This window comes from Heterodontus francisci, chromosome 1 (assembly GCF_036365525.1).
Source record: "Heterodontus francisci isolate sHetFra1 chromosome 1, sHetFra1.hap1, whole genome shotgun sequence".
Classification (NCBI taxonomy): Eukaryota; Metazoa; Chordata; class Chondrichthyes; order Heterodontiformes; family Heterodontidae; genus Heterodontus; species Heterodontus francisci.
The window spans coordinates 285,256,176-285,284,111 of NC_090371.1; the positions used below are offsets into that span (position 1 = coordinate 285,256,176).

At 45.6% G+C, this 27,936-nt stretch overlaps 2 protein-coding genes across 2 annotated transcripts in view; one reads left to right on the forward strand and one right to left on the reverse strand.

The window, feature by feature from the left end:
• The first annotated feature begins 20,178 nt into the window (after positions 1-20,178).
• Positions 20,179-27,936, forward strand: part of LOC137377480 (nuclear factor NF-kappa-B p105 subunit-like) — a 113,099-nt gene continuing 105,341 nt past the window's right edge. The window contains exon 1 of the mRNA XM_068047151.1: positions 20,179-20,274. The gene's annotated coding sequence lies outside the window, so the exon portion shown is untranslated. The remainder of the gene's footprint in view (positions 20,275-27,936) is intronic.
• Positions 23,907-27,936, reverse strand: part of LOC137373022 (uncharacterized) — a 6,127-nt gene continuing 2,097 nt past the window's right edge. The window contains exons 1-2 of the mRNA XM_068037776.1: positions 27,386-27,936; positions 23,907-24,096 (exon numbers count right to left, since the gene is read on the reverse strand). The exon at positions 27,386-27,936 is cut by the window's right edge and continues 2,097 nt beyond it. Of these exons, the coding sequence (XP_067893877.1) occupies positions 23,907-24,096; positions 27,386-27,936 (741 nt within the window). The remainder of the gene's footprint in view (positions 24,097-27,385) is intronic.

Consider the following 27,936-nt stretch of genomic DNA (forward strand, 5'->3'; position numbering starts at 1 on the left):
ACACCAAGAAACAAAATTGATCAGGTCGATGAGTTAAATGTAGGTGGAACACCTTGGGAACAGTGACCACAATGGGATAATGTTTCAGGTCCAAATAATAAAAAAACTTGCATTTCTATAGCACCTTTCATGACCTCAGGACATCCCAAAGTGCTTTACAGCCAATGAAGTATTTTTGAAGTGTAATCCCTGTTGTAGGAAATGCAGCAACCAATTTATGCACAGCAAGATCCTACAAACAGCAACATGGTAATGACCAAATAATATGCTTGTGATATTGATTTGGGGATAAATATTTGCCAGGACACTGGGGAGAACGCCCCTGCTCTTTGAAATAGCACCATGGGATCTTTTACATCCACCTGAGGGGGCAGACAGGGTTAATAAGAAAGACAGCACCCCTGACAGTGCAGCACTCCCTCAGTATCGCACTGGACTGTCAGCCTGGATTTTTGTGCTCAAGTCCTGGAGTGAGACTTGAACCCAGAACCTCCTGACTCAGAGGCAAGAGTGCTACCCACTGACACTAGAAAGTGAGTAATTTAATACAAAATAAAGGCATCTTGGAACTGGGAGGATTTAAAAAATATGAGGGGTAAGCTAGTTGAGATGAAGTGTGTTGTATGATGGCCTTTAAGAGTGATGTCCCTTTAAGATCTTTGTATGCTAATAAGGTAAGTACCAGGATGCAGTCATGTGATGACAAGCCAGGGTCACTCTGCAACTGTAACATCCAGAGTAAGGTGTTGTAAATAGTTTGCTCTGTACTGTACATAATAGTTTAGCTGTAATAAACCTGTCTGAGATCTTCAACCAACTGGACTCCATGCATCTCATTTGTATTGTATCAGACAAGATAAAGAACTCATTACAAGATGGAAAGAGAAATTGACACATAAGAATATAAATCAATTCTGGGATGTCTTCAAAAATGAGATTGCAAAGGTACAGAGTAAATGTATACTATTATAAAGGAGACTATTCAACTTTCAGGTTGAATAAAGAGATTAGAAACAAAAACAAATTTGAATTAGGGAGTAATAGGGCCTATTGATATGATAAAAATATAAAAATTAAAGGAGATTACTGGAAAATGGTTAAGAGAGGGTTAAGCAGAAGAAATCACTAACAGCCAGTGGGCAGATACAAAAAGTGATCAGAAAAGGTTAATAGAATGTTGGCCTTTATCTCAAAGCAACTGGAATACAAAGGAGAGGAAGTGATGCTTTCCCATTGTCTAGAGTCTCGGTCAGATCCCACTGGAGTAACTGTGTTCAGTTCTGGTCACTGCATCTCAGGAAAGGCCTTGGAGGGGATGTTGCACCGATTCACTGGAATGATACCAGGGCTCAAAAGGGTTAAATGATGCAGGTGTATAAACTTGGTTTGTATTCCTTTGAGTTTAGATGATTGAGGGGTGATTTAATTGAGGCATTTAAAATGATACAGAGATTTGATAGAGTAGATAGATTGGTCCTATATCAGAGGGATTAGTTTCTTTCAGGTGTGAAATCAGGAAGCACTTTTTCACACACAAAGGGCTGCAGAAATCTGAACCCTTTCCACAAAAGCCTGTGAATGCTGTGGGTCAATTAAAACTTTCAAGTTTGAGATTGACAAATTTTTATTAAAGGTACACAGGGATATGGATTAAGGTGGGGGCTAAATGGAATGGAACAGCAGATCAGCCATGATTGAATAGTGGAACAGGTTCAAGGGGATGAATGGCCTCATCCTGTTGCTACGATTAAAGAGGTATTTAAGCTTGGGATGGTGGCAGGGAAACAGGTAGCCTGAGGAATAGTGGCAAATGGGAGGAGTTTAAAAACTTCTCAACTGTAATAAAAAGATGATTCTCTCTACTTTCCTTTAACTAACTATATGGAGATTACTGCATCCCTACCTTGTTTTTGAAAGCCCAGAGTTGGATGGGTAAAGAGAAAGTGCAGAATTCACCAGGGAGATAAAGTGAAGGAGTTCACTCCCTGTCCTGAGGAAAATGAAGGATATGGTTGGCTCCCAGTCTGGCAACATCTCAATTTTAAAATTCTCATCCTTGTTTTCAAATTCCTCCATGGCCTCATCCCTCCCTATCTCTGAAATCTCCTCCAACCCCACAACCCTCTGAGATCTCTGTGTTCCTCTAATTCTGGCCTCTTGAGCATCCCCGATTTTAATCGTTCCACCATTGGTGGCTGTGTCTTCAACTGCTTGGGCCCTAAGCTCTGGAATTCCCTCCATAAACCTTTCCACCTCTCTCTCTCTCTCTCCTCCATTAAGATTCTCCTTAAAAGCAACCTCTTTGAACAAGCTTTTGGTCATCTGATCTAATATCTCCTTATGTGGTTCAGTGTCAATTTTTGCTTTATAACATTCCTGTGAAGTGGCTTGGGAACTTCTGCTACATTAAAGGTGTTATATAAATTAAAATTGTTGTTGTTAAGAGTGTAAGGGGTGAGAGCTTGCCCTGGCACCAAAAAACGCCTTGAGAGTCAGATGTCTTGTTCAAACGAGCGATCTTTATCACGAGCATGCAAGGAGAAGTCCTACTCTCACGCATGATTGTAGGGATTCTACTAGTCCAATGTTTCAGTAGTCATTTTATACAGTTAGAGGAGGTTTACTTGGCGAGCTGTTTCTTCAATTACATCATCTCCCATCTACTGTCTTCCCCAATCTCATCCTGCCTTCATTATATTATTCACCGCGTCAACCTCCTGATTAGGTTATTCATGTGATTCGGGTGTCTAACGGGAAAACTTTTCTCAAGTTTGAGGGGCCTAAGTTACATCAAGTATCCATGACCCCCATGCACCAGTCTCCCCTAACAAGAGTCTCCAGGGTTTGACGATTACTCACATGACACTGCTGTGAGCAACTCAGGAGAAAAATCACAGAAGCGTTAATCACATAGTGGCCGGGATTTTATACGGGCAACAGGGGTCCCAACCTCTGTCAAAAGTGATGCTGAGAACCCCGCATCGCCCCTTCTGTGGGAGGCCTGCTGAATCAAGTGCCTTCCACAGAATCAAGGACTTCAGCGATGGAAGTACTGCCCTCTGAGTAGCGCCACCCCAGAGGCAGTGGCTGCTGTCAGTGGAGCACCCACTGGAGGCCTAGGAGTGGTGTTGGACCCAGGCCACAAGTAGGTCAGGGTGGGAGGGGTCTTGCTGGGTGGGGGTCACGGGGGTGTACGGGGGTCAGCAGCAAGGGCAGCGGGGTGCGGCTCTCAGCGGCCCCCCCACTTCCCGATGCCAGTTACCTCTTCAGGCACTAAATGCCTTTTAACGAGGGTCACCCTGGAGTCGGAAAGCAACCCGCACGGTTTTTCTTGCTTTGCTTCCTGTGCAGTGACAGGCCCGCCCACCGCTCAGCTAGTTGCGGCACCGATGGCATGTGGCCTTAATTGGGCTTAAATTGCCCAATTAAGGGTTTCAATAGGTGGCAATTGGCCCGTTCACAGGCCTTCTTGGACTTATCCTGGACTTGGACTTAATATTGGTGAAGACAAGAAAGTGGTCACTCCCATCCCACCTGATTATATGCTCTCCCTGCTTCCAAATCCTCCATGGGGGAAAGCATTAAAATCCTTCCAGTATGTTTTCTTTAACTTTCCTTGATCATTTCTGTTTATTAATTATAACAAAGAAGACGAGGAAAACATTCAACATCCAGTTGGGTAACAAAGAGTCTTTTCACTTCCCAATGGGTCATGGGAAGGCGGGGCACTCTAATGATGGATGTGTTGGGTGACCAGTGGCAGGAAAGTGGGGAGTTGTAGCAATTGAAGGCAAGAGGTCATGTGATGTAATCTCCAGGAACACATTTAATGAGAGTTGGCAACCACCCGCCACCTCCACCCCAGTTGGAGCCCATTTTTAGCAGGATACCTGTGACAGAATGTGATGTGTTATCCAATACACGTGCTGTGGCAGTACCCATTGATGGGGACAGGATTAGCCTTGTTAGAAGCAGTGTAACATTGGCTGTATTTAATCTCGACTATTGTTTTTTCTATTCAGTGGTGAAATAAATTCATTTTTAGCTTTGGCAGTAAAATATAAAGCAAAGGAATAGAAAATCAGCAATTGAAAATCTCTCCCAATCAGATCTTTGCTCAAAAATGGGAGGTTGACTCCAAGTCCAGACACCATGTGCTGTGGAGTGGCAGGCTTTTGATTGGTCAAAATGAACATTTGGAGAAAGTGGACTTGCCCCAGTCATCAATCCCCACCCACGCAGAGTCTGCCCTTGCCCGTTTTCCACAGCCCACTGCCAGTTACACCTCTCAGCTGACATTCCACAGTACCAGGAGGGTTGCCAACTCTTGTTGGACACCTCCCTGGAGGTTTCACCACCACCCTGCTCCCCGCACTCCTGCCATTGGTCAGTCAGCTGACACGTGCATGTTCTTGGTGTCCAGCCTGCCCACAGCCAATCAGAAAGCGAACAGTCAATGGATGATTCTTCACTGTCAGTCAAATACCCCAGTGATTTTTCTTCTGGGTTTTTCCTTGAAGTATCCATGGGATTAATAATTCCTGGAGGGTTGGTAACCTTAACAGCAAGTGATGTTTGACTCTCCTGCTTCTTCCTTCTATTACTCATCCTGAGGATGGAGGTTTCTGCAAAGCTATCACACCTGAATGTGCCAATATGAAAATACAATTTCTGAGTACTGACTTGAGCTGAGAACCTGAAGCAGATGATTGTTTACAAGGCGCTGCTCGATACGGAGAAACATAAACTGGTTGTTATATTTTACCAAACTCTGTCACAGCGTGTGTGTGTATTTGTGTTTTCCTTTGCATCCCTATTGTATTGTCAAAAATGATGTGTGACCAGCTTTTCGCAACACCGATGGATCTGATAACATACATTCTATAAACAACTCCCTGAGTCAGAGCTCAGTGTGAACCTGTCCTCTCTCAGATTGCTCCAGGAATACAGATTGTTCTCAGTGCCCATGATCCACCACCCTGTCTCTCCCAGAGTACAGGCAGCAAATAGAAAATAGCATGCAGTCTTTTTCAACTTCTGTTCACAGGGGGACACGTTTCATGGGGATCTCTGGACACCTTCAATTTTTATATTAAAAATTGCACATTCTGACTTATTTCGAACAATTTTTTAAATTCACATTTAAACTGAGATCATTCAAAGGAAAACTAGGTGAGATCTGTTGTTGTGGGTTGCTGCTTTTCTGGGTTATTGAGGGAATCTACCGATCGGGACGTATTCCAGTATTTCCCTCAGACTGTGCCCCCTCCCCCCCTCAGCCCCTCATCCCTTGCCCCCTCCCCCTCTCCCCCTTGCCCCCTTCACCCCCTCACTCTCACCCCTCACCCTCATCCCCTCACCCCCTCCCTCCTCACCCCCTCCCCATTGCTCCCTTCACCTCCCTTGCACCCTCACCCCCTTTCCCCTCGACCCCCCTCGCCACTTCCTCCCCACCCCCTCCCTCCTCACCCCCACACCCCCTCCCCCTCACCTCTTCCCCCTCACCCCCCCTCACCCCCTCCCCTTGCCCCCTCACCTCCTCCCCCCTCGCCCCCTCTCCCCCTCGTCCCTTCTCTGAGATTCACACAAATCAACATTTTAAAATTATATCATGTAACAAATCAAAAGAGAGAGAAGTAGAGAGTGAACAAGCAATAATTTACCATCTTTCTTTATTATTGAGCGTGTCATTGTGTTGGAACATTTTACACCTAGTGCAATTGGATATGACCAGAAAACAAGACCAGGGCGAGTATAATAATCCTGGGACCATTTTAAACATTGGTGATCGTGTACATGGGGTGATATCAAATCACACACCCGTTACACACATGCACTTTACCTGCCTGTTACACACCAATTTGTTATACACCCGCCTGACTCCAGTTTCCACAATGGAGGGATGTATAATGGGTGGGTGTGAAATGGGTGGGTGTATAACAGGTGAGTGTATAACGGCCGGGTGTGTGACAGGCGGACTTACTGATGGCAGCGTACATGACCCAATGATTCTTTGATATGGGGAAGCTGATACAACCTTCAATCATCGCATTATCTGCCCTCCTACAAACTAAAGTAAGAACCTTCCTCTTTTCTTTCCATTCAACAGATAGTTGAGAGGAACTTGCTTACTTTAGTTTGTAAGTGGTGGATAATTGGATGTTTGAAGGTTGGGCAGAATCTTTCTGTCTTTGAAGGTTTTCTGCCATTGGGAACAAATGGGATGGCTCCGTTGGCCGCACGGAGTCACAGTCTTATGGGAGGCAGTGTCCAGATTCCCAAGGCGGGAAGCCACACTGGGAGAGCTGGAGGCTGCTGGGGACCACAATGGTGCCTCAGAATGGAGTCACTCTCTGAAGCGCAATGAAAATGTAAAAATCATTCAGGCCACAGCTGTCAGGACCTCAGTGTAGAAGGAGAAGCCCTCCATGGGATAGCTTTCAGCTGTCGCTGTGCCTCTCTCATCTCAGCTGCTCCATGCTGCAGTGATTAAGAGGATGCCCCTGGTCTGCCAATGGGAGGCCAGCTCCATTTACCGGCCAGGCTTCAACCTCATTGGGTGGCCCGTCCGCCATCCCAACCATCTCAGCAGTGCCATTAACTTGACCCCCAATTAGCCCCCTAATGGACTGATGAAAGGTCACTGACCTGAAACATTAACTCTGCTTCTCTCTCCACAGACGCTGCCAGACCTGCTGAGTATTTCCAGTATTTTCTGTTTTAATTTCAGATTTCCAGTATCCGCAGTATTTTGCTTTTATAATCAGGTCATGCTGAACATACCATATTTGGCACTTTGATAGAAACTTAAATATATAAAGATATATAAATCAGCAGATTGCAACAGCAATTTGGATTCAGCCCAAGAAGACTGAGCTTACTAACTGTAACCTCAAGCATTCTCATTTCCCCGAATTAACTTGCTTGGTTTTAGGTATTATAATTTAAATAAATGAATGTCATTTGTGAAGATATTATTTTACTGCCATTGATCGATCTTGTATAAACCAAGTTGACTAGCTTACACCACTGGTAATGCTTTTATTTTAAATAAGATTAAACTTCTAGCAACAGGTTTCTGGGCACAAATAGTAGAGTAAATCCATAAACAGCACACAATTCCTTCATGACTCAGTGCCTCATAACATGCAACATAGCCACAAAGAAATGCAGGGACCAAAGTTTGATCTCTGATCTGAGTTTCAACAACTTGTGGTTCTTCCTGCCAAATGATTTGATAGATTCCTGATAAAATTTCACAGAATTTACAGCACAGAAACAGGCCATTCGGCCCAACTGGTCTGTGCTGGTGTTTCTGCTCCACACGAGTCTCCTCCCATCCCCTCTTCATCTAACCCTATCCGCACATCTTTCTATTCCTTTCTCCCTCATGTGTTTATCCAGCTTCCCTTTAAATGTATCTATACTATTCACCTCTGTGGAAGCGAGATCCACATTCTCAACACTCTCTGGGTAAAGAAGTTTCCCTGAATTCCTGATTGGATTTTATTAGTCTAGAGAAAAGAACCTGAGGCTGTTCAGCCATTCCTGATACTTGTAATCTCTCAGTTCTGGTATCATCTTTGTAAATCACTTTTGCACTTCTCCAGAGCCTCAATATCTTTTTTGTAATATGGAGACTAGAACTGTACACAGTGCTCCAAGTGTGGTCTGAGCAAGGTTCTATATATGTTTAACATAACTTCTATGCTTTTCAATTCTGGGAACATAGGAATATAGGAAATAGGAGCAGGAGCCTGCTCCACCATTCAACTAGATCATGGCTGATCTTCAACGCCATTTTCCGCACTATCCCCATATGCCTTGATATCTTTATTATCTAAAAATCTATTGATCTCTGTCTTGAACATATTCAATGACTGAGCCTCCACAGCCCTCTGAGTGAAGAAATTCCTCCTCATCTCAGTCTTAAATGGCCTACCTCTTATTCTGAGACTGTGTCCTCTGGTTCTAGATCTGCCCCCACACCCCCATCCCCCAGCCAGGGGAAACATTCTTCCTGCATCAACCCTGTCGAGTCCTGAAAGAATTTTGCATACTTCAATGAGATCACTTCTCATTCTTCTAAACTCTAGAGAAAAAAGGCCCAGTCTCCTCAATCTCTCCTCATAGGAAAATCCTGCCATCTCAGGAATCAGTCTGGTGAATCTGTAATTGTACCACCGCCCCCACACAGTGGAGGTGCTCCAGTGCCACTTCTGGCAGAGTGATGTAATTACAGTGTGACAAGTTTACATAGCCCTTTTCCATTATGAATGTGAAAATAGGAATTTATAATGGAAATCTATAAATAAAAACTGAACGTATGATGTTAAAATGAAGACTTAATTTATGTCTACTTATCTTGGATCCAATTATCTCAAGGCCTCTAATCCTCTTTCACCTGTGGACTGTCAGTGTTGAGAAGTCCATCTAAATATTTGACAGTAGTTTATCAGCAGGAATGCTACGCGCAGGTTTGAGTCCTTAAGACGCGAAGGAGAGAAATGTTGAAAATGGAAGGAAGCTGTTTCTGCCCGGGCTCCCCCAGGTCAAGAATTCCTGTGCCTCCAATGCTCAAGAACCTGCAGATCTAGAATTGGATTGTTTAGCCACCAGTGAGTGTGCCAGCACCCATAGAGCCGAGTCTTTCCTGATCTTCGTTTGCGAAGAACTAGCCATCATCATCATCATCATCATCAACTGAACACAATGTAACCACCCAATGTAACTCCATGTGGTTAAATGTTGCACTTCAATAATGATGGGATAATAATTTTGTATTTTGTGAAAATGCCCCTCATAAATCATCAACATTTATGGCAGGAAATTGCTGTATGAAGCTAGATCTAGGGGATTACCTAGACATTTCCTGACAATAAATACCGCTGTCTATTGGATATATTTCCCACCAATAAGCAGATTTGTTGAATTGTACCTGGGCAGCAATAATATTTGTGTTGCTTCCATTGGCACCAGTTAGACTTTCCATGGTGCCATTGTCAGAGTTGCAAGTTTCATTTTGCTGGATTTTCATTGAGGTGCTACCATCCTTCTCATGGACAAGATGTTTCCCAGGAAGATTAGAATGACTGTGATTCAAATCAAGAAAGAGGAGAGAAGTACATTTACAAGACAACATCACTTCCAGTTTCAGCTGTAAGTAACTTTCCAGATGAATGACAAATACAGAAATCTGTTAACGTTCTCTGTCAAGTTAACGCCATTCATTTATCAGGGATGAGGCTCAAATCTAGTACTCCAAACTGACCTAAATTAGATCCGTTCATATTAAAAATATAAAGGAACTCAAGGAGGGAGAAAGTTTACTTTGCAGAGATCGGTCAATTTATTAGGAAAAAATACAACCCAATTGTTCCAATGATTGATTCCCATTTGAACATTGCTAAATGATTATCTGTTGGTTTAGCTCAACAGGCAGTTCTGTTGTCTTTGAATCAGAAGTCTGATTTTCAGAATTTCAGCGCATAATTTGGAAATTCTTTGGAGCTTCTCCTGTTCCACTGCCGAGACTTTGGCAGATGTTGGGTGAAACCCCAATTATGCACATAAGTGGGGTTTCCACAAGAAGTTATGGAGTGAGCGAAGCCTTGAAGACAAACCCCAAAATATGATTGAACCTTCAGTTTGGTGCTGAAAGGATACAGCATTATTCAAGGTGTTATCATTTGGATAGCAAATCCAACTACCCTGTCTCTTCATGCAGACATGAAAGGTCCCATGGCACTGTTTGAAGGTGAACTCTGCCCAACATTCCTGCCTCAACCAATAGCAGTTTTGTTTGCTATTTGTGGGACTGTGATGTCTGCAGATTAGCTGCTGCATTTGCTTACATAACAACATGGCCTGCATTTCAAAAAAGAAAGGAAAACTTGCATTTATATAGTGCCTTTCATGACCTCAGGACATCCCAAAACACTTTACAGTCAATGAACTACTTTGAAGTGTAATCACTTTTGTAATGTAGGAAACATGGCAGCAAATTTGTGCACAGCAAGATCCCATAAACAGTAAACCGGTAAATTTTAATTTTAATTTTTAATTTTAGAGATACAGCACTGAAAGCGGTAACATACAGCAGATCCTGGAAGTCTGAAATAAAAACATAAAAATGCTGGAAATTCTCAGCAGGCCTGGCAACATTTGTCGAGAGAGAAACAGAGCTAACGTTTCAGGTCTGTGACTATCATCAGAATTTGGCTGATGTTGGTGTTTATGCTCCAAACGAGCCTCCTTCCAGCCCTCTTAACCTAAACCCATCCACACATCTTTCTATTCCTTTCTCCCTCCTCTCTTTATCTAGCTCCTCCTGAAATGTATCTAAACGATTCACCTCAACCACTCCCTGTGGTAACAAGTTCCACATTCTCACCACGCTCTGGATAAAGAGGTTTCTCCTGAATTCCCTACTGGATTTATTAGTGACTATTTTATTTTTATGGCCTCAGGTTTTTGTCTCCCCCACAAATGGAAACATCTTCTCTGTGTCGATCCTATCAAACCCTTTGGTAATTTTAAAGATTTCTATCAGGTAACCACTCAGTTTTCTCTGTTCTATAGAAAGATATATACCGTTTCTTTCCAGCAGCCTTCTGTTTTCGAGCAGTGACCAAGCTGTCACATAACCACCGAGCAGTATCCCTGCAGCTGGCCTCCAAAATTCAGATTTCCATCTCCTGATTCAAGATACAGGACCCCTGTCAAGAGGCACATCTGTGATTAGAGAACATTGAGCTTCATAAAAGTGGCCTCAAGCAGGAAATATAGACAAATTCAGGTCACGTCAATGAGACTGAACTTCTCCACCGCATTATCATTCAGGAGCAGGAACACTGAAAAAAATCAGCCCTATTTAGAGTTTTTTATTGATTTGTTCATAGAATGTGAGCATCACTGGGCATTTATTGCCCATCCCTAATTGCCCTTGAGAAGGTGGTGGTGAGCTGCCTTCTTGAACCGCTGCAGTCCATTTGGTGTAGGTAGACCCACGGTGTTGTTAGGAAGGGAGTTCCAGGATTTTGACCCAGCGACAGTGAAGGAACGGTGATATAGTTCCAAGTCAGGATGGTGTGTAGCTTGGAGGGGAACTTGCAGGTGGTGATGTTCCCATGTGTCTGCTGCCCTTGTCCTTCTAGGTGGTAGAGGTCGCGGGTTTGGAAGGTGCTGTCGAAACAGCCTTGGTGTGTTGCTGCAGTGCATCTTGTAGGTGGTACACACTAAAACACTTCTTACAAGCCTTTAAACTTAAACAGAGTACTAATAAACACGTGCTGGTAGTGGAGGAAGTGAATGTTTAAGGCATACTTATATTTCAAAACCAGTCAATTTCAGCATGAGTATGTAGAATTTGACTTTGGCAATGAGTATTCTGAGTAACTCTCAAATAAGATTTAAACGTTTCTATATTTTATGGGACTGAGATAAAAAGTTCAGGTTCAACACTAGCACAGAAATGCCATCTAGTGCCCCAACCGAGTGCGATCAAAGAAATAAAGACTTGCATTTCGATAGCGTCTTTTACAACTTCAGGATGTGCCAAAGTGCTTCACAGCCAATGAGGTCCTTCTTAAAGTGTAGCCACTGTTATAATGCAGGAAACACAGCAGCCAATTTGTGCACTGCAAGTTCCCACAAACAGTAATATGATAATAACCAGATAATCTGATTTTAGTGATATTGGCTGAGGGATAAATATTGAACCAGGAAACCGGGGAGAACACCCCTGCTCTTCTTCCAAATAGTGCAGTGGAATGTTCTGCACTGTCGGAGGGTCAGTACTGAGGGAGTGCTGCACTGTCAGAGGGTCAGTACTGAGGGAGTGCTGCACTGTTGGAGGGTCAGTACTGAGGGAGTGCTGCACTGTCAGAGGGTCAATACTGAGGGAGTGCTGCACTGTCGGAGGGTCAGTACTGAGGGAGCGCTGCACTGTTGGAGGGTCAGTACAGAGGGAGCGCTGCACTGTCGGAGAGTCAGTACTGAGCAGGCGCTGCACTGTCGGAGGGTCAGTACTGAGGGAGTGCTGCACTGTCAGAGGGTCAATACTGAGGGAGTGCTGCACTGTCAGAGGGTCAGTACTGAGGGAGCGCTGCACTGTTGGAGGGTCAGTACAGAGGGAGCGCTGCACTGTCGGAGGGTCAGTACTGAGGGAGTGCTGCACTGTCAGAGGGTCAATACTGAGGGAGTGCTGCACTGTCAGAGGGTCAATACTGAGGGAGTGCTGCACTGTCAGAGGGTCAGTACTGAGGGAGCGCTGCACTGTTGGAGGGTCAGTACAGAGGGAGCGCTGCACTGTCGGAGAGTCAGTACTGAGCAGGCGCTGCACTGTCGGAGGGTCAGTACTGAGGGAGTGCTGCACTGTCAGAGGGTCAATACTGAGGGAGTGCTGCACTGTCAGAGGGTCAGTACTGAGGGAGCGCTGCACTGTTGGAGGGTCAGTACAGAGGGAGCGCTGCACTGTCGGAGGGTCAGTACTGAGCAGGCGCTGCACTGTCGGAGGGTCAGTACTGAGGGAGTGCTGCACTGTTGGAGGGTCAGTACATGAGGGAGCGCTGCACTGTCGGAGGGTCAGTACATGAGGGAGCGCTGCACTGTCGGAGGGTCAGTACTGAGGGAGTGCTGCACTGTCGGAGGGTCAGTACATGAGGGAGCGCTGCACTGTCGGAGGGTCAGTACTGAGGGAGTGCTGCACTGTCGGAGAGTCAGTACTGAGGGAGTGCTGCACTGTCAGAGGGTCAGTACTGAGGGAGTGCTGCACTGTCAGAGGGTCAGTACTGAGGGAGTGCTGCACTGTCAGAGGGTCAGTACTGAGGGAGTGCTGCACTGTCGGAGGGTCAGTACTGAGGGAGTGCTGCACTGTCAGAGGGTCAGTACTGAGGGAGTGCTGCACTGTCGGAGGGTCAGTACTGAGGGAGTGCTGCACTGTCAGAGGGTCAGTACTGAGGGACAGTACTGAGGGAGTGCTGCACTGTCGGAGGGTCAGTACTGAGGGAGTGCTGCACTGTCGGAGGGTCAGTACTGAGGGAGCGCTGCACTGTCGGAGGGTCAGTACATGAGGGAGCGCTGCACTGTCGGAGGGTCAGTACTGAGGGAGCGCTGCACTGTCGGAGGGTCAGTACATGAGGGAGCGCTGCACTGTCGGAGGGTCAGTACTGAGGGAGTGCTGCACTGTCGGAGGGTCAGTACTGAGGGAGTGCTGCACTGTTTGAAGTGCCATCTTTGTAATAAGGCCTCCTCGCCGGTGGATTTAAAAGATTCCATGGCCACTATTTCTTTATTTGCCTTCAAAGGCCTCCTAAAACATTAGAGGGAGTTTTACCAATACTATTCCCCTCCACCCACCCTGCCTATGACAGGTGGCAGAGGGTTGGGGGGGGGGTGTTAAATCGTCAAATTTGCTAAACCCACTCCCAACTCACCACACAAGGAGCTGTTTCTGTTTTAACAGTGTTGGGTTTCAAATTTTGCTCTAGATTGGTGGCTCTGTCTTTGGAATATTTCTGTGAGACTCCTTTCCTGAGATTTTGATGAAGATTTGAAGTGAATGTCTGTTGCACGGGTTTGCCAGGGCTCAGGAAGCTAAGGAAATAAAAGGATGCAGCAACAGTGGATCCAGTGGGATTTGCGGTTTGTAGCACTGCTTGTGGGTCAAGAGGAGCAGAGTGTTTCCCCCAACCAACAAGCAAATCGTCTGCCACAATTGGCTGACCAACCTTCCCCCTCCAAATCTCTGGCTTCTCCCAGCTCCCCGCTCCCTCACGAATGCCAGTGTACCCTCACCAAACCCCGATTTTTCAAGCTGCATCCTTCTTCTGCTGGCATTCCGAGCCAGAAGGTCAATCTAGCCAGTTACTGGACAGGAAATGGAGTTACAAAAATGATATTGTGATCCTGCCATTAAATTCAGCAACAGCTCTGTCTTCCTGGGATTTCCAGGTTTCCCTGCACTCATCCCACAAACATGCTCCCTCACCATAATAAATATTAGGACAACTTTGCTCCCCCTCATCCCCCAACCTAAATTTCACCAGCTCCTGGTTCATGACTTCCCTCTGTAAAGTGTTCTGAGATGCACTCGTACATTAGAACCAATATACCAATATAAAGCTGTTTCCCAATCAAATCATTACAGCAATCCTAACACACTGTGTTCTGCTCCATATTTCTAATCTTTCTTTAAAATTTATGCTCAGCACATCTGTGGTGGCAATAAAGGGTGGGGGGGGGGGGGGTGGGGGGGTGGATGAGGGCAAGTAACACATTTCCTGCTTGTTAAGGTGGTGAACTGTGATAAATTGCTGCCCTGGAAAAACATTTGCTAAATTTGACACTTAAGGAAATTTCAGCAATTCCTGCCTGTCTGTAAATTTTTTGTGTTTGTCGGGTTAGGTCAGTAGCAGACAGAAACTCACAATTCGCAAACATTTAGCTTGTATGTGCTTCATAAACCATCCTCCTTCAACAGTGAGTTCCTCAACAGCTACTTCCTGTGATTTACCAAATCATGGGTCCGTTGGTGACGCTGCACAAGTTAATTCCTGATAAGCTCAGTTTTGATTAAGAACAATATATGTTTTCTTGTAACATTTTACTTACATTTCAGTGGAATTGGCTGTGTTTCACATTGCTCAAGACTCTGATAAAAATACTTGCCTTTGTTTTATCAAAATTCATCAACTGTCAGTGACAGCAAGTGGCATTAACCTGATATTATCTGCACACATTACAAAGAAGTGCAGAAATATCTCAAAGTGTATAAATAACATGGGCTTGTGGTTTGATGAAATTTAACCAGAGAATATAATTCATGTTTGGAGAGCAAAGCTCAGTGTTAGGGAGCCAGTGCCTGAACTTGTACAGTTTGGTGGTAGATTGACAGAACACATGAGGATAAGTACAAAGTCATTGCCTATTTCTGCTTGTCCCAAAGCACTGGGATTAACAGCAGAAAAGTGCAGGTTTCTCTGTTCTTGGAGTTATTTTCTTGAATAAATATAGCTGCATTGTCCCAGATTACAGAGCAGGGATATCAGTGCTCACAATTTTATTAATGATTCATTGATGTTGCACTATTGTTTTAATACATATGATGTATCAAAATAATTTTTCTCACTCCCTCCTTTCTAGTCTACATGTTAAATCACAGCACAATTTTGTAAGACTAAATAAGGCAAGCAATTAATCATAGAATCCTAGAATGGTTACAGCACGGAAGGAGGCCATTCTGCCTGTCATGTCCATGCTGGCGCTCTGTACGAGCAACTCACCTGGTCCCACTCCCCCACCTTTTCCCTGTAGCCCTTCAGATTTTTCTCTTCATATAATTATCCAATTTTCCTTTGAAAGCCTCTGTTGAACCTGCCTCCACCACACTCTCAGACAGTGCATTCCAGATCCTAAACACTCACTGAACCTGCCTCCACCACACTCTCAGACAGTGCATTCCAGATCCTAAACACTCACTGAACCTGCCTCCACCACACTCTCAGACAGTGCATTCCAGATCCTAAACACTCACTGAACCTGCCTCCACCACACTCTCAGGCAGTGCATTCCAGATCCTAAACACTCACTGAACCTGCCTCCACCACACTCTCAGACAGTGCATTCCAGATCCTAAACACTCACTGAACCTGCCTCCAGCACACTCTCAGACAGTGCATTCCAGATCCTAAACACTCACTGAACCTGCCTCCACCACACTCTCAGACAGTGCATTCCAGATCCTAAACACTCACTGAACCTGCCTCCACCTCACTCTCAGACAGTGCATTCCAGATCCTAAACACTCACTGAACCTGCCTCCACCACACTCTCAGACAGTGCATTCCAGATCCTAAACACTCACTGAACCTGCCTCCACCACACTCTCAGACAGTGCATTCCAGATCCTAAACACTCACTGAACCTGCCTCCACCACACTCTCAGACTGTGCATTCCAGATCCTAAACACTCACTGAACCTGCCTCCACCACACTCTCAGAGAGTGCATTCCAGATCCTAAACACTCACTGAACCTGCCTCCACCACACTCTCAGACTGTGCATTCCAGATCCTAAACACTCACTGAACCTGCCTCCACCACACTCTCAGAGAGTGCATTCCAGATCCTAAACACTCACTGAACCTGCCTCCACCTCACTCTCAGACAGTGCAATCCAGATTCTAAACACACACTGAACCTGCCTCCACCACACTCTCAGACAGTGCATTCCAGATCCTAAACACTCACTGAACCTGCCTCCACCACACTCTCAGACAGTGCATTCCAGATCCTAAACACTCACTGAACCTGCCTCCACCACACTCTCAGACAGTGCATTCCAGATCCCAAACACTCACTGAACCTGCCTCCACCACACTCTCAGACAGTGCATTCCAGATCCTAAACACTCACTGAACCTGCCTCCACCACACTCTCAGACAGTGCATTCCAGATCCTAAACACTCACTGAAACTGCCTCCACCACACTCTCAGACAGTGCATTCCAGATCCTAAACACTCACTGAACCTGCCTCCACCACACTCTCAGACAGTACATTCCAGATCCTAAACACTCACTGAACCTGCCTCCACCACACTCTCAGACAGTGCATTCCAGATCCTAAACACTCACTGAACCTGCCTCCACCACACTCTCAGACAGTGCATTCCAGATCCTAAACACTCACTGAACCTGCCTCCACCACACTCTCAGACAGTGCATTCCAGATCCTAAACACTCACTGAACCTGCCTCCACCACACTCTCAGACAGTGCATTCCAGATCCTAAACACTCACTGAACCTGCCTCCACCACACTCTCAGACAGTGCATTCCAGATCCTAAACACTCACTGAACCTGCCTCCACCACACTCTCAGAAAGTGCATTCCAGATCCTAAACACTCACTGAACCTGCCTCCACCACACTCTCAGGCAGTGCATTCCAGATCCTAAACACTCACTGAACCTGCCTCCACCACACTCTCAGACAGTACATTCCAGATCCTAAACACTCACTGAACCTGCCTCCACCACACTCTCAGGCAGTGCATTCCAGATCCTAAACACTCACTGAACCTGCCTCCACCACACTCTCAGACAGTGCATTCCAGATCCTAAACACTCACTGAACCTGCCTCCACCACACTCTCAGACAGTGCATTCCAGATCCTAAACACTCACTGAACCTGCCTCCACCACACTCTCAGGCAGTGCATTCCAGATCCTAAACACTCACTGAACCTGCCTCCACCACACTCTCAGACAGTGCGTTCCAGATCCTAAACACACACTGAACCTGCCTCCACCACACTCTCAGACAGTGCATTCCAGATCCTAAACACTCACTGAACCTGCCTCCACCACACTCTCAGACAGTGCATTCCAGATCCTAAACACTCACTGAACCTGCCTCCACCACACTCTCAGACAGTGCATTCCAGATCCTAAACACTCACTGAACCTGCCTCCACCACACTCTCAGACAGTACATTCCAGATCCTAAACACTCACTGAACCTGCCTCCACCACACTCTCAGGCAGTGCATTCCAGATCCTAAACACTCACTGAACCTGCCTCCACCACACTCTCAGACAGTGCATTCCAGATCCTAAACACTCACTGAACCTGCCTCCACCACACTCTCAGACAGTGCATTCCAGATCCTAAACACTCACTGAACCTGCCTCCACCACACTCTCAGGCAGTGCATTCCAGATCCTAAACACTCACTGAACCTGCCTCCACCACACTCTCAGACAGTGCGTTCCAGATCCTAAACACACACTGAACCTGCCTCCACCACACTCTCAGACAGTGCATTCCAGATCCTAAACACTCACTGAACCTGCCTCCACCACACTCTCAGACAGTGCATTCCAGATCCTAAACACTCACTGAACCTGCCTCCACCACACTCTCAGACAGTGCATTCCAGATCCTAAACACTCACTGAACCTGCCTCCACCACACTCTCAGGCAGTGCATTCCAGATCCTAAACACACACTGAACCTGCCTCCACCACACTCTCAGACAGTGCGTTCCAGATCCTAAACACACACTGAACCTGCCTCCACCACACTCTCAGACAGTGCATTCCAGATGCTAAACACTCACTGAACCTGCCTCCACCACACTCTCAGACAGTGCATTCCAGATCCTAAACACTCACTGAACCTGCCTCCACCACACTCTCAGACAGTGCGTTCCAGATCCTAAACACTCACTGAACCTGCCTCCACCACACTCTCTGACAGTGCATTCCAGATCCTAAACACTCACTGAACCTGCCTCCACCACACTCTCAGACAGTGCAATCCAGATCCTAAACACTCACTGAACCTGCCTCCACCACACTCTCAGACAGTGCAATCCAGATCCTAAACACTCACTGAACCTGCCTCCACCACACTCTCAGACAGTACATTCCAGATCCTAAACACTCACTGAACCTGCCTCCACCACACTCTCAGACAGTGCATTCCAGATCCTAAACACTCACTGAACCTGCCTCCACCACACTCTCAGACAGTACATTCCAGATCCTAAACACTCACTGAACCTGCCTCCACCACACTCTCAGACAGTGCATTCCAGATCCTAAACACTCACTGAACCTGCCTCCACCTCACTCTCAGACAGTGCATTCCAGATCCTAAACACTCACTGAACCTGCCTCCACCACACTCTCAGGCAGTGCATTCCAGATCCTAAACACTCACTGAACCTGCCTCCACCACACTCTCAGACAGTACATTCCAGATCCTAAACACTCACTGAACCTGCCTCCACCACACTCTCAGACAGTGCATTCCAGATCCTAAACACTCACTGAACCTGCCTCCACCACACTCTCAGACAGTGCATTCCAGATCCTAAACACTCACTGAACCTGCCTCCACCACACTCTCAGACAGTGCATTCCAGATCCTAAACACTCACTGCGTAAAAAAGATTTTCCTCATGTCGCCTTTGGTTCTTTTGTCAATCACCTTAAATTGGTGTCCTCTGGTTCTCAATCCTTCTGCCAATGGGAACAGTATCTCCCAATCTACTCTGTCCGACCCTTAATCTTCTCTTCTTTAATGAGAACAACCCCAACTTCTCCAACCTATCTATGTAACTGAAGCCCCTCATCTCTGGAATTCTCATAAATCTTTTCTGCACCCTCAGGAGATTCCTGCACCACCTGCCTTGTCCTCCTTGACTGTCTAGTGGTCACCCATTCCTTCTCAGCCTGCATACCCTTAAGCTGTGGGGTGACAACATCCAGAATCGTGCTGTCCACGAAACTCTCGGCTTCGCATCGACACCACAGTGGCGCCAGCTGCTCCAAATGTTGGAGTTCAAGCTCCTGCAGCTGTGACACTTCCTGTATGTGTGGTTGTCCAGGACATGAGAAGTGTCCTGGAGTTTTCACATGGAACAGGATGTGCAATCTACGGGACTGAGATGCCCTGCCATGCCTCAATTTATTGGACTAATTAATTAACTTAACAGAAACAAACTTAATTGAGAGGGAGAAAGAGTCATGTAAACATCAGGAGAAAGAAATAGAGAGACAGATAGAGAATGAGAAAGAGAAAGAGAAATAGACAGGCAGAGAGTGTGAATGTGAGACAGAGTGAGTGAGAAAATTAGATATAAATAAAGGGAGAGGTCTGGACTATTTGGGTGGGAAGGTGATGATAGAGTTCCCATTTCCAAAGTATCCAAATTACATTTATAGAAACACCTGCAGCAAGTTCTTAGATCCTGCAGAAACCTTTATTTCAAATTTGGAACCTCAGTGCTGTTAGTTATTGACACTTTAAAGCATTTTAATTCATTCTTCAGTTAACCTCGTGCAAAACTGGATTCACTAACTGCATAAAATGTACTTTTTAAACAGTAAATTCAGATTGACACAACTTTCTCACTGTGCTATCTCAGATTGTGATAGCAATGTGTTATAATGGCTGAATTAAAAATTTTCCCCATTAAAGGGAGGAAAACAGATGCATTTGAAGCATGTTTCACTGTGGGTTTAACTCTCTGCAGCCTCTGGCTTGTATTACGGATTTTAAACACTTGAGGGCATTGCAGACTCAATTGCCATGGCCCTGGGAATCACTGAGCGGGAAGGGATCGGAAATCTGCAAGTGAGAATTTCCCGTACAGCTTGCCAAATTTAATCACAGGACATCTTATAAATTTTTTCAACAGGTTTCCTGCCTGACAGCTAGATTGACTGTCCTGTCGGTAGAAAAATAGACAGGGAGCAGATGTCAGGTAAGGTTGATGACAAGGAGAGAGACAGACATCGGGGAGGGTAGGGAGGGAGCTGTCATCGGGGCGGTTAGACATTTGGGGGGGTCAGATATTGCAGAGGGTCAAATATAGCAGGGGATCAGATATCATGGAGGAATCAGACATCGTGGGTGGGGGGGGGGTCGGATATAATTGGGAGGGGAGTCGGACATCGTTGTGGGGGGGGGACAGACATTGCTGGGGGGGGGGGAAAGTGATGGTCAGTCCGTGCGTGGGAGGTAGGATATTGTGGGGGAGGGTTGGACATTGTGGGGGTGGGTGGGGGGAGGGAGGTCGGACATTGTGGGGTGGGGGGAGGGTTGGACACGTGCAGGGGGCTGGGGTCAGACATCTCTGGGGGGGTCGGTCATCATGTGGGGGAGGGTTGGACATTGTGGGGGGTGTCATCGCAGGAGTGGGTCGGACATCGCAGAGGTGGGGGGGGGGGGCGTCTGGCCTCGATGCATTAAAACTAACAATTCAGTGAAAATGAAGGCCCCAGCCACCTTAAAATATTTTAGATTCCAGCCCACCTCCTGGTCACTCTTACCCTCTGCCGCCTCCTTTAAAACAGGAAGTGGCAAGTTTGAGTCAGGTTTGAGAATTTTTTAAATTCCTCTGCACCCTCTCCAAGGCCTGGCATCCTTCTTAAAGTGCAGTGCTCGTCACTGGTATCAGACCCACCGGCCATCCATGGCTCCGCTTTAAAGACGTCTGCAAACGCGACATGAAGTCCTGTGACATTGATCACAAGTCGTGGGAGTCAGTTGCCAGTGATCGCCAGAGCTGGCGGGCAACCATAAAAGCGGGGCTAAAGCGTGGCGAGTCGGAGACTTAGCAGTTGTCAGGAAAAAAGACAGAAGCGCAAGGAGAGAGCCAACTGTGTAACAGCCCTGACAACCAATTTTATCTGCAGTACCTGTGGCAGAGTCTGTCACTCTGGAATTGGCCTTTATAGCCACTCAAGGCGCTGCTCCACAAACCACTGACCACCTCCAGGCGCTTACCCATTGTCTCTCGAGACAAGGAGGCCAAAGAGAAGAGAAGTGCCCACATTGGACACAATACTCCAGACAAGGCCTAACCAGTGTTTTGTAAAGGTTTAGCAATAACTTCCTTGATTCTATTTTTCAATTAATAAAGCCCAGGATCCCACATGCCTTTAACAGCCTTCCCAACCTGCCCTATCACCTTTAATGATTACAAACACCCCCAGGTTTCTCTTTTCCAGTATCTCATTTAAAATTGTACCATTTAGATAATATTATCTCTCCCCATTCTTTCTACCAAAATAAATCACTTTTCTGCATCAATTTTCATTAGCCGTGTATCTGCCCAATTCACCAGTCTGTCTAAGTTGTCTTGAAGTTTGTAACTATCCTCCTCATTGCTTACGACATAAACTTTGAAATTGTGGCCTTTATGCCCAAGGGGAAGCTGATAAACACAAGAGGGAGAAAGGAATAGGAGGGTATGTTCATGGGGTGAGATGAAGTAAGATGGGAGGAGGCTCATGTGGAGCATAAACACCAGTATAGACAAGTTGGGCCGAAAGGCCTGTTTCTGTTTTGTAAAACTCAATGATCGCAAAAGATATTCACCTTATCATATATTTTATTCGAGTACCCCATTGGCCGTAACCCCAATGGATATTTCCAATCCCAGAGCTCAGGCACGAGAACCTGCACTGTCTTTCACATCTTGTCCAGCAGAAATTCCCTCAGGAACATCCAAAGTGGACAATTCAAGTTAAAAACAAAATATTACAAATATTTGGCCCAACAAGTCTATGCTGAGGTTGGTTGAGCAGAGTCCCAATTTTAAAATTCTCATCAAAAAACCTTAAAACTCACCAACCAATCACTGACATATTAACCTAATTAATGCCTCTGGGCTTCAGCTCTCAGATCTATCTGCCTCCATCTCCCTCTCTCAAACCCCTCCTTGTTTTGTAAAATACCAAAAAAGCACCTCTCCCCTCACCGCGCCGAATTTCCTCACTCACCACATTCCCTGAGTTAAGTACTCTGTAGAAGCAGTACTCTGAAGAGCTGGACTCTGTGCTACTTACTTCAAAGATAAACACACGATTTGAGAACATATTGGTCCTTTTGTGCAAAGTAAGCTAGAGATTTCTAGTCATTTCACAACCTGCTGGAGAAGCCTCACCCATTAGTCAGAAAATATGTTCCTCCCATGGAAAAATTATTCCATAAATCTATCTGTCACTTTCTGTGAGCAGGTTATATGGAAAGACTGGAAAAGCTGGGGTTGTTCACCTTAGAGCACAGAAAAGTGTCTTGCATTTATATAGCGCCATTCATGACCACCGGACATTCCAAAGCATTTGACAGCCAATGAAGTACTTTTGAAGTGTAGTCACTGTTGTAATGCAGGAAACGCGGTAGCTAATCGGTACACAGCAAGATCCCACAAACAGTTATATGATAATGACCAGATAATCTGTCTTTGTGATGTTGATTGAGGGATAAATATTGTCCAGGATGCCGGGAACAACTCCCCTGCTCTTTTTCAAAATAGTGCCGTGGGATCTTTTACTGAATGGTCAGACAAAACCTCAGTTTAACATTTCATCCAAAAGAAGGCAGTGGGGAGAAGGTTAAGAGGAGATTTAATAGAGATGTTCAAAATTATGAAGCGTTTCGATAGAGTAAATAAGGAGAAATTGTTTCCACTGGCAGGAGGGTCAGTAACCAGAGGGACACAGATTTGAGGTAATTGGCAAAAGAACCAGAGGGGGAGATGAGGAGAATTTTTTTTACACAGTGAGTTGTTGTGATCTGGAACGCGCTGCCTGAAAGGGCGGTGGAAGCAGATTCAATAGTAACTTTCAAAAGGGAATTGGATAAATATTTGAAAAGGAAAAATTTGCAGGGCTATGGGAAAGCGTAGGGGGAGTGGATAGCTGTTTCACAGAGCTGGCACAGGAATAATGGGCTGAAAGGCCTCCATCTGTGCTGTGCTGTATGATTCTATGATTAGGGCTGACAATCACTCATTTGGATTTAAAAATCCAACCTAATTTGATAACACTGCTGGAAATAAATGTCGATCTGTTAAAGGCTGATAAGCTGTTCTGAGGAGGTGCAGTTTGGGGAGGCAGGGCTGAGTATTTCCCAGTTGTAAAAACAGAAAGTGCTGGAAACACTCAGCAGGTCTGGCAGCATCTGTGGAGACAGAAGCAGAGTTAACGTTTCAGGTCAGTGACCCTTCATCAGAACTGGCAAAGGTTAGAAACGTAGTAGGTTTTAAGCAAGTAAAGCGGGGGTGGGGCAAAGATAACAAAAGAGAAGGTGTTGATAGGACAGAGGGTCGGAGAGATTAACTGTCAAAGTCATGGGGCAAAGGCAAAGAGAGTGTGCTAATGATCTGTTGAAAGACAAATCATTAGTGCAGAGAGAGTGTTAATGACAAAATATTGAACAGCTCTAGCCAAAAGCACAAACAGGAAAATCCCAGTTTAAGGCAGGCCCATGGTAAAAAAAATTTAAATTATAAAACAAAATAAAATAATAATAATAATAAAAATCGGCCAGTCATGTTCTGAAATCATTGAACTCAATGTTCAGTCCAGAAGGCTGTAGCGTGCCTAATCAGAAAATAATGTGCTGTTCCTTGAGCTTGCGTTGATGTTCCCTAGAACACTGTAGCTGGCTAAGGACAGAGATGTGAACATGAGAATAGGGGGCGGTGTTGAAATGGCAAGCAACCAGAAGCTTGGGGTCATGCTTTCGGACTGAGCAGAGATAGATGCAGCTAGAATGTTTCCCCTGGTTGGGGAGTCTAGAACCAGGGGACACAATTTCAAAATAAGGGGGAAGCCACTTCGGACAGAGATGAGGAGAAATTTCTTTACTCAGAGGGTTGGGAATCTTTGGAATTCTCTACCCCAGAGGGCTGTGGAAGCTCAGTTATTGAGTATGTTTAAAGCAGAGACAGACAGATTTCTAAGTACAAATGACATAAGGGGATATGAGGATAGTGTGGGAAAAAGGCATTAAAATGGAAGATCAGCCATGATCATATTGAATGGCAGGGCAGGCTCGATGGGCTGAATGGCCTACTCCTGCTCCTATATTCCTATGTTCCGCAAAGCAATCACCCAATCTGTGTTTGGTCTCCCCGTGGACAAGCAATTCACTTGTACTTCTCTCAATGTAGTATACTGTATTCGCTGCTCACAATGCAGTCGCCTCTACATTGGGGAGACCAAATGTAGATTGGGTGACTGTTTTGCAGAACACCTCCGCTCAGTCCAAAAGCAGGACCCCGTACTTCTGGTTGCTTGCCATTTAAACACTCACCAACCAACCCCCACCCCCCACTGCTCTCATGCCCACATTTCTGTTTGTAGCTGGCTGCAATGTTCCAGTGAACATCAACGCAAGCTCGAGGAACAGCAGCTCATTTTCTGATGAGGCACTCTACAGCCCAGTGGACAGAACATTGAGTTCAATAATTTCGGAGCATGACTGGCTGTTTTTTTATTATTATTTTGTTTTATTTTGTTGTATAATGTTTTAATTTTTTTACCATGGGCCTGCCTTAAACTGGGTTTTTAATGTTTGTGCTTTTGGCTAGGGCTGTTCATTATTTTGTCATTAGCACTCTCTCTGCACTAATGTTTTGTCTTTCACCACACCATTAGCTCACTCTCTTTGCCTTTGCCCCATGACCTCCTTGTCAGTTAATATCTCTGACCCTCTGTCCTATCAACACCTTCCCTTTTGTTATCTTTGCCCCCACCCCAGCTTTATTTGCTTAAAACCTATTACATTTCTAACCTTTGCCAGTTCTGATGAAAGGCCACTGACCTGAAGCGTTAACTCTGCTTCTCTCTCCACAGATGCTGCCAGACCTGCTGAATATTTCCAGCACTTTCTGTTTTTATTTCAGATTTCCAGCATCTGCAGTATTTTGCTCTTATTTCCTAGTTGTGTACATACGAACATACGAATTAGGAGCAGGAGTAGGCCACTCGACCCCTCGAGCCTGCTCCACCATTCAATAAATTCATGGCTGAACTGATTACTCCACATTTCCACCTACCCCTGTTAACCTTTCACCCCCTTGCTTACCAAGAATCTATCTACCTCTGCCTTAAAAATATTCAAAGACTCTGCTTCCACTGCCTTTTGAGGAAGAGAATTCCAATGACTCACGACCCTCAGAGAAATAATTTCTTCTCATCTCTGTTTTAAATGGGTGACCCCTTATTTTTAAACAGTGACCCCTAGTTCGAGATTCTCCCACAAGAGGAAACATCCTTTCCATATCCACCCTGTCAAGACCCCTCAGGATCTTATCTGTTTCAATCAGGTCGCCTCTTACTCTTCTAAATTCCAGCGGATACAAGCCTAACCTGTCCAACCTTTCCTCGTAAGATAGCCCACCCATTCCAGGTATTAGTCTAGTAAACCTTCTCTGTACTGCCTCCAATGCATTTACATCCTTCCTTAAATAAGGAGACCAGTACTGTATACAGTACTCCAGATGTGGTCACATCAATGCCCTGTATAGCTGAAGCATAACCTCCCTACTTTTGTATTCAATTCCCCTCGCGATAAACGATAACATTCTATTAGCTTTCCCAATTACGTGCTGTACCTACATACTAACCTTTTGTGATTCATGCATGAGGACACCCAGATCCCTCTGCATCTCAGAGCTCTGCAATCTCTCACTATTTAGATAATATGCTTCTTTTTTAATTCTTCCTGCCAAAGTGGACAATTTCACACTTTCCCACATTTATACTCCATTTGCCAGATCTTTGTCCATTCACTTAACCTATCTATAATCCCTTTGTAGCCTCCTTACGTCCTCTTCACAACTTACTTTCCTACCTATCTTCGTATCATCAGCAAATTTAGCAACCATACCTTCAGTCCCTTCATCTAAGTCATTCATATAAATTGTAAAAAGTTGAGGCCCCAGCACAGATCCCTGTGGCACACCACCCGTTACATCTTGCCAACCAGAAAATGACCCATTTATGCCTACTCTCTGTTTCTTGTTAGCTAACCAATCTTCTATCCATGCCAATATGTTACCCCATACAGCTTTTATTTTCTGCAATAACCTTTGATGTGGCACCTTATCAAATGCTTCCGGAAATCTAAGTACAATACATCCACCAGTTCCCCTTAATCCACAGCACATGTAACTCCCTCAAAGAACTCTCATAAATTGGTTAAACATGATTTCCCTTTCGCAAAACCGTGTTGTCTCTGTCTGATTACCTTGAATTTTTCTAAATGCCCGCTATATCGTCTTTAATAATAGCTTAAAACATTTTCCCTAAGACAGATGTTGAGCTAACTGGCCTGTAGTTTCCTACTTTCTGTCTCCCTCCCTTTTTGAATAAAGGAGTTACATTTGCTATTTTCCAATCTAACGGAACCTTTACCGAATATAGGGAATTTTTGAAAATTAAAACCAACGCATCAAGTATCTCACGAGCCACTTCTTTTAACACGCTAGGATGAAGTCCATCAGGAACCGGGGACTTGTCAGCCCACAGCTCCAACAATTTGTTCAGTGCCACTTACCTGGTGATTGTAATTTTTTTGAGTTCCTTCCTCCCTTCCACTTCCTGACTTACAGCTAATACTGGGATGTTACTTGTATCCTCAATAGTGAAGATCAATGCAAAATACCTGTTCAATTCATCTGCCATTTCCTTATCCATTATTAATTCCCCAGACTCACTTTCTGTAGGACCAATGCTCACTTTGTTAACTCTTTTAAAAAAAAGTATCTATAGAAACTCTTACTATCTGTCTTTATATTTCTAGCTAGCCTTCTTTCATACTCTAATGTTACCTTCCTTATCAATCTTTTAGTCATTCTTTGCTGTTTTTTTATATTTTGTCCAATCTTCTGACCTGCCTCCCATCTCTGCACAATTATATGCTTTTTCTTTAAGTTTGATACTATCTTTAACAGTTTTAGTTACCCACGGATGGCAGGTCCCACCCTTGGAATTTTTCTTTCTCATTGAAATGTATCTATTCTGAGTATTCTAAAATATCCCCTTAAATGTTTGCCACTGCATCTCTATTGACCTAACCTTAACCTGATTTGCCAGTTCACTTTTGCTAGCTCTGCTTTCATGATGTTATCTCTCTGGGGTGCAGTTCCCGGGGCTGCGTCAGGGGGAACTGGCGCAGGGTTGTGCAGTACCCGGGACGACTGCGAAGGGCAGCTGGCAGTGCAGTTCCAGGGGCTGCCGCTGGGGGGAGCTGGCGGTGCAGTTCCCGGGGCTGCCGCTGGGGGGAGCTGGCGGTGCGGTTCCCGGGGCTGCCGCTGGGGGGAGCTGGCGGTGCAGTTCCCGGGGCTGCCGCTGGGGGGAGCTGGCGGTGCGGTTCCCGGGGCTGCCGCTGGGGGGAACTGGCGGTGCAGTTCCCGGGGCTGCCGCTGGGGGGAGCTGGCGGTGCAGTTCCTGGGGCTGCCGCTGGGGGTGGGGGGGGGAAGGTTGGCGGTGCAGTTCTCGGGGCTGCCGCTGGGGGGAGCTGGCGGTGCGGTTCCCGGGGCTGCCGCTGGGGGGAGCTGGCGGTGCAGTTCCTGGGGCTGCCGCTGGGGGTGGTGGGGGGAGGGTTGGCGGTGCAGTTCTCGGGGCTG